This window comes from Aotus nancymaae, unplaced genomic scaffold, assembly GCF_030222135.1.
Source record: "Aotus nancymaae isolate 86718 unplaced genomic scaffold, 86718_ANA_hifiasm-v0.15.2.pri h1tg000008l, whole genome shotgun sequence".
NCBI classification, from domain to species: Eukaryota; Metazoa; Chordata; class Mammalia; order Primates; family Aotidae; genus Aotus; species Aotus nancymaae.
This window is the reverse complement of record NW_026988419.1, coordinates 2,481,429-2,495,619: the sequence shown is the minus strand read 5'-3', so window position 1 is coordinate 2,495,619 and position 14,191 is coordinate 2,481,429. Positions and strand designations below refer to the sequence as shown.

Below are 14,191 nucleotides of genomic sequence, written 5' to 3'. Positions count from 1 at the left end.
TTTATGCAGAGAGGGAAGTTAGCAGAGAAACATTCACAGAAGAGCTGGGTCTTAAATTTTGATTATTTGTTAGGCCAACAAAATGTTCAGAGGCATTTCTTGCAGTGAGTGTCAGGGTAGAGCTGTATGGGTGAAGCTCACTCTGAATCTATTTGTTTTCAGCTCCTATGGATGATCTCCTCCAGTGTCCAGGACTAAGAGAATTGGATTTAGAGCCCTAGACCTATATGCATGTTACAACTCTGCCATTTAGTAGCTGTGAGATTGTGACATGTCCGAACTCATTTCCTCCTCTGTGAGATGGAGATACTCATTCTTCTGTTCATCACCCAGGGTCATTGGATGGATCAGATCAGTTAATGTCTATAAAAGCACAGGGGCGATTGTGCGATTGAATGTGAAGATTCATAATAAAAACTTCAGTGTTTGTTGTGATTCCCGTATCCATAGTTATGTTTAAATTCTCTCTACTTCACTCACTCCTGTTCCTTGTTGAAACCCCTTGATTTGAGCCTTCCCCCAGGGCTTTATCCTCAGGTTCTCTTTTCAATAGACACTTGGCCCTGAGTCATCTTTGCTTAACTGCCAACCCATATTATGGGTAACTCCCTAATCTGGATTTCTGTCCTCCAAGACACTCTTCTAGTCTCCAGCCTACATTTCCAGCTGCTGCCTGGATGTTCCTCATTATCTTGAGCTTCTTGAGTCATCTGAAGGCTGTATTTGTTTCCTTTTATGTAACTGCTCCTAACTTTTCTTTTTCTGTTGTCTGAGTTCAGGGTCTTAAATTATATTTGACCCTTCCTTCCCCTTCCCCTTGCTTCAGGTTCTTCTTCAGGATTTAAAGGCTCCTGATTGAGTGTATTGTTATTATGAAATCCTCCACTTCTTAAGCTCCATGTTCCAGGCACCTGTGCTAAGAATTTTTCATATATTATTTTAGTTCCCATAATAGTTGTAATATATTAGACACTCTTGTCCCCATTTTGAAGATAATGAAGTTGAGATTCAAGGAAACTAAATAACTTTTCCAAGGTGGCATTGCTGGAATACGCAGAGCCATGACTCAGGCCAGTTGTGTTGTCCCTAGAGTTTGTGCTCTGAACCACTCCACTCTGCTTTCTCACTTCACTAACTTGACAGTAAAGGCCCAATTCGTTAAGTTGGCATTTAGGGCCCTTGACATCTGCTCCTTCATCTTCCTTTCTCACTCTTGTTGTATGTTTTCATGATTTTTTTGCCACACCTAAAGGAGAATTTGCATGTTCTTATCTATTTGCTTTTGCATATGTTCTTTCTGAGCTTAAATATCTCCTTTTTATGTGCATCTGTCAGAATCCTGAAGGAGACAGGGCAATGTAGTGGAATAAGCCAGGGCTCAGGAGTCCAGTGGATCTGCTTTCTACTTTCTCTCATAGTCCTGATCTCTTCTGCAAAGGGCTGGACCAGTTTCCATTCACACTAGATATGTACTGCTATGTGTTCTTGCTAGTGTTTGGTATTCTCAGATATTTGGATTTTGCCCATCTGTGGGTTCGTAGTGATACCTCACTGTGGCTTTAATTTCTCTGACTAATGAGGCAGAGCACCTTTCCATTTTTATTGCTACTTGGCATCTCTATTTTGTGAAGTATTTTAAACCTTTTCTTCCATTTTTCTATTGGATTATTTGTCTTTTATTGATCTGTAGTTCTTTCTTTATTCTGAGTATGAGCACTTCTGTGACTTGCCTTTTAACATTTCTTTTATGATATCTTAGAATAAAAAGAAGTTTTAATAGAGTTGAAATTTATCATTATTTTTCTTTTGTGGCAGTGTTTTTTGTATATGTTTAAAACATATTTCCCAACATATTTTCTCATGTTTTCTAAAATTCTGCTGGCTTTTTAGATTACATCTTCCTTAGCTATTTTCCACTCACACTATTGCATAGTGTCTCTGACCCAGCAAATGTTCTTGTCTTTGAAGGAGGATGCTACAAGGCATTTTGCCATTCCTCTGACAACACAGGGCTTGTGTTCCCCTTAAAGTGCAGACGTCATACTACACCCAGCCTACTTTTCCAGAAGGGCGTCTTTTCTTCTCTTGTGTCTCTGAACTCAGGATTCTGGGCTTAGGTCTGTTCCTTTTAGTGATGAGCCTCTCACAGCTCCCCCCTTCATGGTTTTTCTGGGCGCACCCCTACCCGCTGCCCCACCATGGGTCCTGCTGTAGAGGCCAGGTTGCTGTTCTCTGTCTTCCAGAGCATAAGGAATCCTGCCTGATGGAGAAAGGCTTACCTTTTCCTTTCAGCACATCGCCATACCACTCCTCTTGTCCAGTTTTACCTTCCAAAACAAAACAGTAGGTAGATTACAGGTATGTCCTTGGTAAAACTAACTTCAGGGTGTATCTGACACAAGTTTCTCTGTGTATGTGTTTGGGAGTAGAGGGGAGGGTAAAATAAATTAAAATAAGTATTGTAATGTGCTATGTCTAGAGCATTTTTAGTGGCTGCAAATGCCATTTATTTCATATCAGTACTCCTAAGTTGTTATCTGTCTATATTTTGACTGCTTATTTTTATTAGCAAGGCTTATGTGATGCCCATCCCACCCTGTTCATGGAAAAACTGAGAGTGAAAAAGTTCTGTATGATCCAGTGATTTGATTCTTTCACTAGTCTGTTTTTGTCCTGTCCTCTAGAGCCCAGACTGAATCTCCATGGGAGAAATAATCCCATTTGCAGCATGCGCTCAGGTAATAAGTGCAGTCAGCTGCCCCACCCTCACAGGTCTATGGAGAAACTAGAGGAATTTTAAAAGTCCTCAATTAACTATATCAGTAATATATCCACTATCCTTAGGACCCCTTCTTTCACTCTGAGCCCAGAGTTCTACAAAATATTGGCCAGCCTGAACTGGTATCCTTTAGCACCAGGCCCTTTACTGTACTTTCTTATAGAGTATTTTATTTTTATTATTATTATTTTTTTGAGATGGAGTCTTGCTCTGTCACTCAGGCTGGAGGGCAGTGGCACGATGTCGGCTCACTGCAACCTCTGCCTCCCGGGTTCAAGCAATTCTCCTGCCTCAGCCTCCCAAGTAGCTGGTACTACAGGCATACACCACCACACCTGGGTAATTTTTGTATTTTTAGTAGAGATGGGGTTTTGCCATGTTGGCCAGGCTGATCTTGAACTCCTGACCTCAGGTGATCCGCCCACCTCGGCCTCCCAAAGTGCTTGAATTATAGGTGTGAGCCACTGCACCCGGCCTAGAGTATTTTCTATCTATTTGTAGATAAGCCTTTTTTTTTTTCCCTGTGGAGGAAGGATTTACAGCTTTCATCTGATTCTCAGAGGGATCTGCTACTTTCAAAGTTGAAAACCACTGATTTAGACTCCTTAACTCTTTCAAAGACAACCCCATGGACGAAAACCTCTTACTTTACAGATTCAAGGAAAATTGGGCTACTAGTTTCCAACCCACATACACTTGTGCCTGAGAACTTTTCTGAAAGCTCTTGCGTCTTGATAATCTCTTATGTTCATTTCTTTATTCTTGAACCCATTTGTCCATTTATTCATCAAACATTGAGTAGTTTGATTATGCAAGTTTCTGCAGAATACACAAAAATGTGTAAAACGTAATTGGTGAGCAGATAGTCTTAACAGGTGAGATAAATCATATGCTTAGATAACAGTAACATAGTAAAGAAATTGAGAAGTGCTAAAGAAGAGGTATAGATAAATTGCTTTGGGACTTCAAAGAAAGAGAAATTATTCTTGCCTGGGCAGGCAGGGAGATAGAGAGGAACTGGCAAGATTATGTGGTAGATTTTGGATTATAGAAAATTCATGCTTTTTGGAGTAGTTCTTGAGAGATGGATAGATTTTAGATATGTGGAGATATTAGGTACAGTGTGCTATGTCTGGCTCTTTATTTGAAAGACAATTGAGTACTACTGTGTGCCAGGCCTAGTCGTGGGCACTTCATGGAATTTATTGGGAAAGATAGACTCTGAACAAGTCATTTTCTAATTAATTGTCATATTTGTTGATTCTGTTAGCATATTTGAGTGGCTACTAAATGCTGTTCTCAACTCAGAATACAGCAGTGCATAGAATAGATAGCTCTATGTTCATGAAACCTGTATTCTAGAGAGCTTTCCAGATAGAAGGATAGCAAGTGAAAAAGCCCTAAGATGGAAGGTTGTAGTATTGTAGGAAGAGCAAGAAGGTCTCTAGTTTTGGAGCGTCATTTGCAAAAGAAGAAATTGTAGAACGTGAGGATAGAAAAATAGATATGAATAGTCTTGATAGGGCCTTGTGGCACAGCATTGGAAGGAGGTTGGGAAGTGGTTGTGGGAGAATGACATGATCTGATTTGCATTTTAAAAGGATTGCTCTCAGAAGGCTGAGGCAGGAGAATCGCTTGAACCCAGGAGGCGGAAGTTGCAGTGAGCCGAGATCACGCCACTGCACTCTAGCCTGGGTGACAGAGTGAGACTCTGTCTCAAAAAAAAAAAAAAGGATTGCTCTAACTTTATTGGTCCAAAATGGAAATCAAGAGATCAGTTGTTGCAGTAATTCAGCATAATGCATATTGATCAGTGGGTTCAGGTATTGCCTCTCTCATCCATTCATTATAAAACTCTGGTCCACCCATTAGAAAGGTTGTTTGGGTTTGTGTAGTAACAGTGGAAATGGCAAGAAGATATATTTAAAGGAAGGGCCACTAGGCTCTTCTGATGGATCGAATGTGGGGAATGAGAGGGAAAGAGTCAAGGGTAGTGCCATGGTTTAGGGCTGGAGGAATTGGATGAAAGATTATGTCATCTGTTGAGAGAGCTGTGCTGGGTGAGGAGCAGGTTCTAGTGGGGATCAAGGGTTCTCTTGTTTGAGATGTCATCTAGACAATTGGATATAAGTCTGAAGATGAGAGGAAAGATAGGCACTTAACTTTGGGAGTTAGTAGCCTGTAGAGAGAGATTTAAAGCCAAGAGATTGCATGAAATCACCTAAGGAGTGAGTATGGATGGATCAATCATTTCATCCATAAATACTTCAGGTATCCCCAAAAGTTAGAGATTTTTGAAAGACAGTCACAACAGTGTTCATTGTCTAATCAATATTTACATTCCTCTGATTTTCTCTCTCCTCCTTTTTTTTCCCCTTTCCTTTCTTTTTTAAAAATACAGGCCTGGGCATGGTGGCTCACACCTGTAATTTCAGCACTTTGGGAGACAAAGGTGGGTGGATCGCTCGAGCTCAGGAGTTCGAGACCAGCCTGGGCAACTTGATGAAACCTCATCTCTACAAAAAATAAAAAAATTAGCCAGGCATGGCAGTGCACACTTGTAGTCCCAGCTACTTGGGAGGCTGAAGTGGGAGGATCTCTTGAACCTGGGAGGCAGAGATTGCAGTGAGCCGAGAAAGTGCTATTGCACTCCAGTGTAGGTAATAGAGCACAACTCTTTCGCGAAAAAACAAAACAAAACCAAAAAACAGTTAAGTTAGAATCAGGATTCAAATAAAGCCTACAAAATTGTTTTTTGTTGATGTGTAACAAATATTTTAATCTATAGGCTTACCCTTTTTTCTTGCAATTTATTTATTGGCAAAACTGGGTTATTTGTCCTGTAGAATTTCTCACATGCTGAATATGATTAAGTGTGCATGTAGTGTTTTCTGTTCCATTTTCTGTATCGGATCAGGTTTAATTTTGGTGAAAAAATGCTTCATAGGTGATGATGTTTACTTCCTGTATAGTGAATCAGGAAGCACTTTGGTTGTGTCTCTTTTTATAATATGCATATTGATCAGTGGGTTCAGGTATTGCCTCTCTCATCCATTCATTATAAAACTCTGGTCCACCCATTATAAAACATCCATCCATTATTATTGCCTCTCTGGTCTATCCATTATAAAATGTTCATCCATTATAAAACTTCCTCTTCATCAACTTATGACTTACTGGTTTTAGCAATCATTGATGATCATTACCTGAATCCATTGTTTCAGTAGGGATGGCAAAATGGTGATATAGAAAGCCTTTTATTTTTCCCTTTCCTAATTTAATTAGGTGAAACTCTTCTATAAAGAAAAACTTTACCTCATCAATTACTTGGTTACCTTGAGGGACAGTTTGTACAGACCAGGTAGAATAAATGCGTAGAATTCTCTGTAGTTGACCAGAGGGAGCCCCTTTATGATACTTCCTGTGTCCTTTAGACAAGACCCTAGTAGCCATTGATAGCTGTCTTGTTTTCCCAGTATGACAAGAGGTTCCGGGATTGTCTTGTCCATTTCCTGCTCCAGATTTGAATTAGCCATTTCTTTAAGGTGTCCCATACCCTTACTTTTAACCAGTATGCAATATGGAATGGTCAGAGAGTACATAGGTTTTGAGTCCTGTGATCTCATGATGATCTTTTTCCCCCATACCTTTTGTTCTTTTCTTATGTGTCTTAGGATAATAACACATAATAAAATGCTTTAAAGAAGTAACATATTGGCCAGGCGTGGTGGCTCATGCCTGTAATCCCAGCACTTTGGGAGGCCAAGGCGGGTGGATCACGAGGTCAAGAGATCGAGACCATCCTGGCCAACATGGTGAAACCCCGTCTCTACTAAAAATACAAAAAAATTAGCCGGGCATGGTGGCACGCTCCTGTGGTCCTAGCTAGTTGGGAGGCTGAAGCGGAAGAATCGCTTGAACCCAGGAGGTGGAGGTTACAGTGAGCTGAGATTGCACCACTGCACTCCAGCCTGGTGACAGAGCAAGACTGTCTCAAAAAAAAAAAAAGGTAACATATTAATTTATATTTTAATTGCACAGTTTTGAATGACTTAATTTATTAAGTCCTGTTACCTCAGGGGTCTCCAACTCTTGCTTGGGTCATGAACTTCATGGACTGGTACTGGTCTGTTAGAAACTGGGCCACACAGCAGGCAGTGAGCAGTGGCCAAGCGAGCATTCCTGCTTGAGCTCTGCCTTGGGTCAGATCAGCAGGGGCATTAGATTCTCATAGGAGCATGACCTCTATTGTGAGATGCTTGATGATCTGAGATGGAGCAGTTTCATCCCAAAGCACCCCCCGCACCTCTGGTCTGTGGAAAAATTGTCTTCCACAAAGCCAGTTCCTGGTGCTGAAAAGGTTGGGGACTGCTGCATTATAGCATTTTTTTTTTTTTTTGGTTTAGTAAGTCAAAAGTGAATTTAGCACCTAAAACACTAATTCTTTAATATAGTAATTTAAACCATAAAGATTATCACAAAGTCAGATCTAGGTTAGTTTTTGAATATGCTCTACAGTTAAGCTTGCTGTACTCTGGTTATTGCTTTCCACTGATCTTCTGTGTTAGTCCATTTTCATGCTGTTGATAAAGCCCTACCCAAGACTGGGCAAGTTACAAAATAAAGAAGTTTAATGGACTCACAGTTCCACGTGGCTGGGGAGGTCTTCAAGTCATGGCCGAAGGTGAAAGGCATGTTTCACATGGTAGCTTACAAGAGAAGAGAACTTGTTCAGGGAAACTCCCCTTTATAAAACCATCAGATCACGTGAGACTTGTTCACTATCGCAAGAACAGCATGGGAAAGACATGCCTCATAATTTAATTACCTCACACCAAGTTACTCTTATGACATGGGAATTGTGGGAGCTACAATTCAAGATGAGATTTGGGTAGGGGCGCAGCCAAACCGTGTCACCTTCTCTTCCCATTCTCTTCTTAAACTTTGTATCATGAGCCAAAGAATAATTATTAAGTAGGCAGGCATAATCATGCTTATTACAGTTTATACTCCTTCCCTACATATACATACATGCAGAGAAAGACCTTTTACTGTGAGAAAGTTCAGCCTGCAGATTGTATAACAAAGTCAGAATTCTGATTCCTGTGATAGTTTCTCCGTGGTTGGTGGGAACCAAATCCTTTGTGAAGCCATTAGTGATGGAAATAAATATATAATAGAAACTAAAGACCTGAGTTCTTTGCATAATGTCTTCCTTTTTTTCTTTTCTTTTTTAGTCTTGCTCTACTACCCAGGCTGGAATGCAGTGGCTGTGATCTCAGCTCACTGCAACCTCTGCCCCCTAGGCTCAAGTGATTCTCTTGCCTCAGCCTCCTAAGTAGCTAGGATTACAGGCGTCTGCCACCACACCCAGCTAATTTTCGAATTTTTAATAGAGACAGGGTTTCATCATGTTGACCAGGCTGGTCTTGAACTCCTGACTTCAAGTGATCTCCCAACTTGGCCTACCAAAGTGCTGGGATTACAGGCATGAGCCACTGTGTCTGGCCCATAATGTCTTTCTAGGACACTACCTTTTACCTACTAGTCCAACTGCAGCATGTCAATTTTCTTTTACCACTAGAACTCCTCTCTCTGAGATAAAGTATGTGTGGGAATGATACGGGAAAAACCAATAGACCAGAGATTGTACTGTAGCCACCATGCTTTAGACATAGGGTGTACCCCTGCGCCTTCTGCCTGTGCTTGGGCTGCTCTGACAGTACCCAAGGTTGTATTAGTTCTTTGAGGATGGTCGGGGGCAGATGTTCCTAAATATTTCTGAATGTGCCAGGCACATTTGAAGAAATTGAATGAATTTGTTGATTTGAGTGATATCAAATTATTTTTCTTCCATAACTTGTCAGTATATTTTCTAATTTTTGAATGCTCTTCTTTGGATCAGTTATGAAAACATGACTTAGGTGGTAAAGCAGAAGAGCAGACAGGAGAGCTCATTTTTAATTGTACAGGCTGAGTATTCCTTATCCAAAATAAGAAAATCTTATCCAAAATAATGTCCTTTTTGGGACCAGAAGTGTTTTTGGGTTTTGGATGTTTTCCAGGTTTCGGAATATTTACATTATACCAGTTGAGCATCCTAAATCCTAAAATCTGAAATCTAAATGCTCCACTGAGCCTATCTTTTGAGTGTCATGCTGATGCTCAAAAAGTTTCAGATTTTAGACCATTTGGATTTTCAGATTAGAGATGTTCAACCAGTGTGTCAGTGCCCTAGCTGTAGCTTCACTCACATGAGCTCTTGCAGGAAGGGGACTGAGGGAATCTTTTTGGAGATTACTGGCCTAGCCAGTAAGGGAGACGTGTCTGTTTCTAACTTCTCGTGGACAGACGTATGGACAGATGAATGTATGAAGCTGGCAAGAGTCAAAACACAGCAAAAAAAAAAAAAATTTTTTTTTCATTAAATGTACTCGGGGATTGGGAACCAAGTTTTTAAAAAAATTCCTTAAACTTTGCTAAAAAGTTTGAGCACAATTTTGCTCAAAAGAATAAAGCATTGTTTACAAGGTTTTCTATTAACTATGTTTTTATGGAGTCAATTTTTACAAATTGAGTATATATTCTTATGTTTATTCTGATTGTTAATATCTTTGTAATATTTTACTTTGGTTTTCTGAGTGGATATTATAATATTAATTGTCTAGGGATGGTTATATTAATTGAACCTACTGCATTAAAATGTTTTAGGAAAGATTTAATAACTTTCTTTCTTGTATAAGGTGAAGGTCTTTCACTAAGCGTGATCTTTGTGTGACTTTTAATTAGAACATTAGACCTATCAAATTTAACATATGGTGAAATTGCTAGAGCTCACTCACTTCATTCAGGTCTCTGCTCAAATGCTGCTTCTTCTAAGCGATATTCCCTAACCACCCTACTGATAAACTAGCTACATTCTCTCTATTATTCTCTCATTTACTTAATCAGCTTTCTCATTTTTTCAGTATATTTTATGGTGTTTCTCACTAGTCGACTTTTGATTGTGTTCAGTGTTCTGTCCTTGGCACCTAAAACAATTTCTGGCACCATGAAAGGGACTCCATAATGACTTGTTGAATGAGTAAATTGTTCACCATTTGTCTCCCCACTAGGATGTAGGACTCATGACTGTGCCTGGCACGAGGTGGGCATTCCAACATTTGTTTGAAAGAATAAAAGGAATGTTTACAAGTAGTGATCAAATTCATTTTTTATATTTATATATACATGTGTGATCATTTAAGTTTTATATGTTTAAATTGCATATAGATATCTCATCTAGAAATAGATTCTTAAAAAGGATGTGGCATTCAAGTACCATCCAGAACCTACAAAATCTGCTGCTGTCTTTTTTGCTACTGTTGGATGGGCAGATTTACATGTAGGGTCACAATTTTTTTCAGTGACTCAGTAACACCTGGTTGTTTTCATATAGTGCCCATAGACCTCAGAGTGCTGTATGTGACAAACTCATGAAATGGATTAGTATCTGGATTGGTTTTTTATTTTATTTTTAAATTTTTTAGAGACAGAATATCTGTTTATCACCCAGGCTGGAGTGCCGTGGCATGATCATAGCTCACTGTAACTCCTAGGCTCGAGTGCTTTTCCCACTTCAGCCTCCCAAGTAGCTAGGACTACAGGTGCCCCCTGTGTGCCTGGTTGATTTTTAAATTTTTTGTAGAGACAAGGTCTCAATATGTTACCCAGGCTGATCTTAAACTCCTGCCTTGGCCTCCCATGGTGCTGAGATTACAGGTGTGAGTCACTGCACCTGGGCTGGATTTTTTTTCCTCTACTTGCTTCATTAGTATTGTAGTGTAAATGTCCATCAGTGTATGTGCTTTATATATTGATTTCAGGTCACAAAATGGGGAGTTAAAGCTTATTTATTTTTGGAGACAGGGTCTCACTTTGTTGCCTAGGCAGTAGGTGCAATCTCAACTCACTGCAACCTGTGCCTACTAGGCTCAAGTAATCCTCCCACTTCGGCCTCTTGAGTAAAGCTTTATATTTTTATGACAACATTTTATAAACTCTTGTTCACATTTAAGTGGTTTCCTTTGGGAACACTGTGGCATACTTTGTTGAGTTCTTTTTATCATTCACTAACTTACTAATTGTTCCTATATGGTGAACCTTTATGAAGCAACATGATACTGCTTCTGGTGTTCAGGGCCTTTGGGGAGAGGGGATGAAAATGTAGCTCAGAAATATGAAAAGTGGATAAGGCATTAATTTGGGGCATCCTGAAGAGCTGAGTGTCTTCCTGGCTTTGCTGGATTGATTATGTGCATTAGGTGGTCTGTGCTTTTGGAAAATAAAGATTCTTTTTTGAACTACATGATACCATTAGCTTCTGAATATGCGGTTTCTTCCTTAGAAAAGAAAAATTGGCTCTTTTTTTTTTCCCAGTGATTTAGCAGAATTTTTCTATTTTCTTCAGGTAGTTAAACCAGAGAGCAATGATAAAGAAACAGAAGGTACCTATGAATCAGATCTCCCTGAGGAGCTCTGTGGACACCATCTCCCGCAGCAGTCCCTGAAAAGCTGTAATGACAGTCCTGATGTCATTATAGAGGCTCAGTTTGATGGCAGCGACTCAGAAGATGGACATGGCATCACACAAAATGTGCTGGTTGATGGTGTTAAGAAACTCTCAGTTTGTGTTTCTGAAAAAGGTGAGTACTAGACTATCGTCTGACTTTTTTTTTTTAAGTATGCTGATTAAATATTGGAATTCTCTCTCTGCTACTGAGTAAATAACACAATGCAATTGATATAGTCCTAATTTTTGACCTGTGGCAGCTTTTAGAAAAGGGGATCTTTGACAGATTTAGCTGCTGATTGTGAAAGAGGGGATGAAAGTGCTACCAACAGTTTGTGTGGGCAGTAGTTGCAGTTACCACATTCCTAATAGGCTTGAGCTGTGTTGCTGGTTAACGTTGATATCGCTTGTGATAGACCCAGTCCTCTGGCTGATGTGAACAGAATTAAACTGGTATGTAAAATTCTTAAGAAAAAGCACTTTATTTTACTCTGTTTTACTTTAAATATCTTTTAAAAGTGTTTTTATCATTTCTGGTGGGCATGGATCACTCAGAATTTTATAAACAGATAGCCTCAGAAAGTATTTTGATTCTAAGCCTTTTAAAAAGCCAGTCTTGTTTTCTCTAATTGAAACCTAAGCCATGGGTCCTCTGGATGCAGGAAAAAAGCAATTGTAAACACATGAGAGCTGTGACCATGGACCCTACCTGACCACATTCTAGGAGACTTAAGGGAAAGTATTAAGTATAATTTGAATATTTCAACATGAGATCTCAAAGAGAGTCTATATAGAAGGAGTATATTTTCTAGCAAAATTGAATTTTATGTATACTGTTAATGGAAACCAACCAACTCTGACCTGGCCAGGCTGACTAGATAATGAGCTTTGTTATCAAGAAGCTGTTTCTGGCACAGTTCCCACAAAAGGCTAGGAGAAATACCAGATTACTAAAGGAAGATGTTCAGCAGACAACTTGTTTAGGAACTGGTGAGCATATGTCCTTACAGCGTAAAGAAAGCAGAAGGCATTTTCAGGAAATGACTGCAGAAGGATGACTCTGCTTTTCTCCATTGCTGATGAGGTAGTGATCTGGGAAAGAAAGCATTTTTTGACAGAATGTGTCCTTTTTGGTGTTAATACTCCTCATTCAGAATGACTTTCCAACTTTGAAATTCTTCTTGACTGAAGAAGCTACTACTTCCTCTGTCAGGTACTGCTTTGGGCTCTGCCAGGTATCACTGACTTCAGAGTACCCAAATTCCTTTTGTTTTGGGACATGCTTAGATAACTAGTGGTTTCACTGTTCAGAGCTCAGCCAGTTCCTTTTGGATGCTATTCCTTGACATTTCATTCTTGCGATTTTTCTACTTTCTTTTGTTTAAAAATAGTTGAATACTGTGACCCTCTTCTTAAAGTAAAATAATAAATTTTACTTTAAATTTTATAAATAAAGTTTACTTAAATAAAGTAAAATAATAAAATAATATTGTGTATTATCATAATCACATCAGTACTATGAGTCATGTATTTTCAGTGAGAAGAGTGGCAAATAACCAGTACTCTAAGTAGCCAAATCCTTCATTAACAAGATCAGCAAGGAAGAGAGATATTTAGAGAATAAAGACAGGCAAAGGAACACTTTAAAGCATATTGAGTATTTGGCTTAAAACTACTTAGTGGAAACCCAGCTCTGGTGATAGGCTTGGCAGATCTCAGCAGCCTCTTTTCCTCTGGGCTCCAAGTGAAGGGATAAGACACATTGATCTCTCATTAGTGGTTGATACAAATACAAGGACAAGGAAATACTGATGGATGGAATTGACAGCAGAATTGATGCCTGGGTTGGATGCTAACAGTTCACTTTGTTAGCATCCAACCCAGAGTTTTGGGAAACTCTGATGCTATACCTCATCTTGATTCACCCTCTATTGTAATTCTCCCTCTACATCCCTTTTGAGACAGGGTCTCACTTTTTCACCCAGGCTGGAGTGTAGTGGTGTGATCATAGCTCACTGCAGCCTTGACCTCCTGGGCTCAGTCAGTCTTCCTGCCTCAGCCTCCTGAGTAGCTGGGACTACAGATGTGCACCACTACACCAAGATAATTGGTTGTTGTTACTGTTTTTTAGTAGAGACCAGGGCCAGTCTTGAAATCCTGTTGCCAGGGCTAGTCTTGAACTTCTGGCCTCAAGTGATGCTCCTGCTTTGGCCTCCCAAAACACTGGGATTACAGGTGTGAGCCACCATGCCTAGCCCTTCCCTCTTTCTTACAAATAAATATCATTGAGTGTATTACAAGCCCACCATATGCATGTTTCTTTACTTATTCTTTTTGCATCCTTCCTAGCCCACTGTTATTTATATTACTTTGTTAGTAGCCCTGACTGAGGGAACAGCCTTAATCCTTCCCTCAGTATTTGGTACAGATTTCTGTTTCCTGCTAGCCTCTAAATAGAGAGTTTGTGAAACCACATGGCTGTTTCTCATTTCTTGCCCTCTTGATATTTAGGAAAATTACAATTTGCTCTTTTAGAAATCACAGCATTTTTAAGGATATTTCAACCAGCTTCTCTTACTTGGGATAATAAAAAAATCTGGTTACTGTTAGGATGTTAGTACTTTTTGCACTATTTAGGGTTTTGAAATTTGTTATTGCAACAAACCATAACCTTAAGAATATCATGAACTTTTCCTAAGACTTCTAGAAAGGTTCTTTGCTTTGTGTTGTACTTGCAAGTGGATGATTAATCCTAGTTCATGCTTGTGTTCAAAAGTGTTTTTTTGTTTTTGCTTTAGTATTGCATATGTATTTATAGCATATACCTATTTGCCAAGGAAATAGTTATATCTTTGTGATAA

The 14,191-nt window shown here is 39.4% G+C and overlaps 1 protein-coding gene across 4 annotated transcripts in view; it reads left to right on the top strand.

Annotated features, from left to right (window-relative positions):
* DIS3L2 (DIS3 like 3'-5' exoribonuclease 2) overlaps window positions 1-14,191 on the top strand; it is a 392,467-nt gene that overhangs the window by 116,776 nt on the left and 261,500 nt on the right. For all 4 annotated transcript variants that reach the window (XM_012434086.2, XM_012434085.3, XM_012434084.3 and 1 more), the window contains exon 6: window positions 11,229-11,463. In XM_012434086.2, coding sequence (XP_012289509.2) covers window positions 11,229-11,463 — 235 coding nt within the window. The remainder of the gene's footprint in view (window positions 1-11,228; window positions 11,464-14,191) is intronic.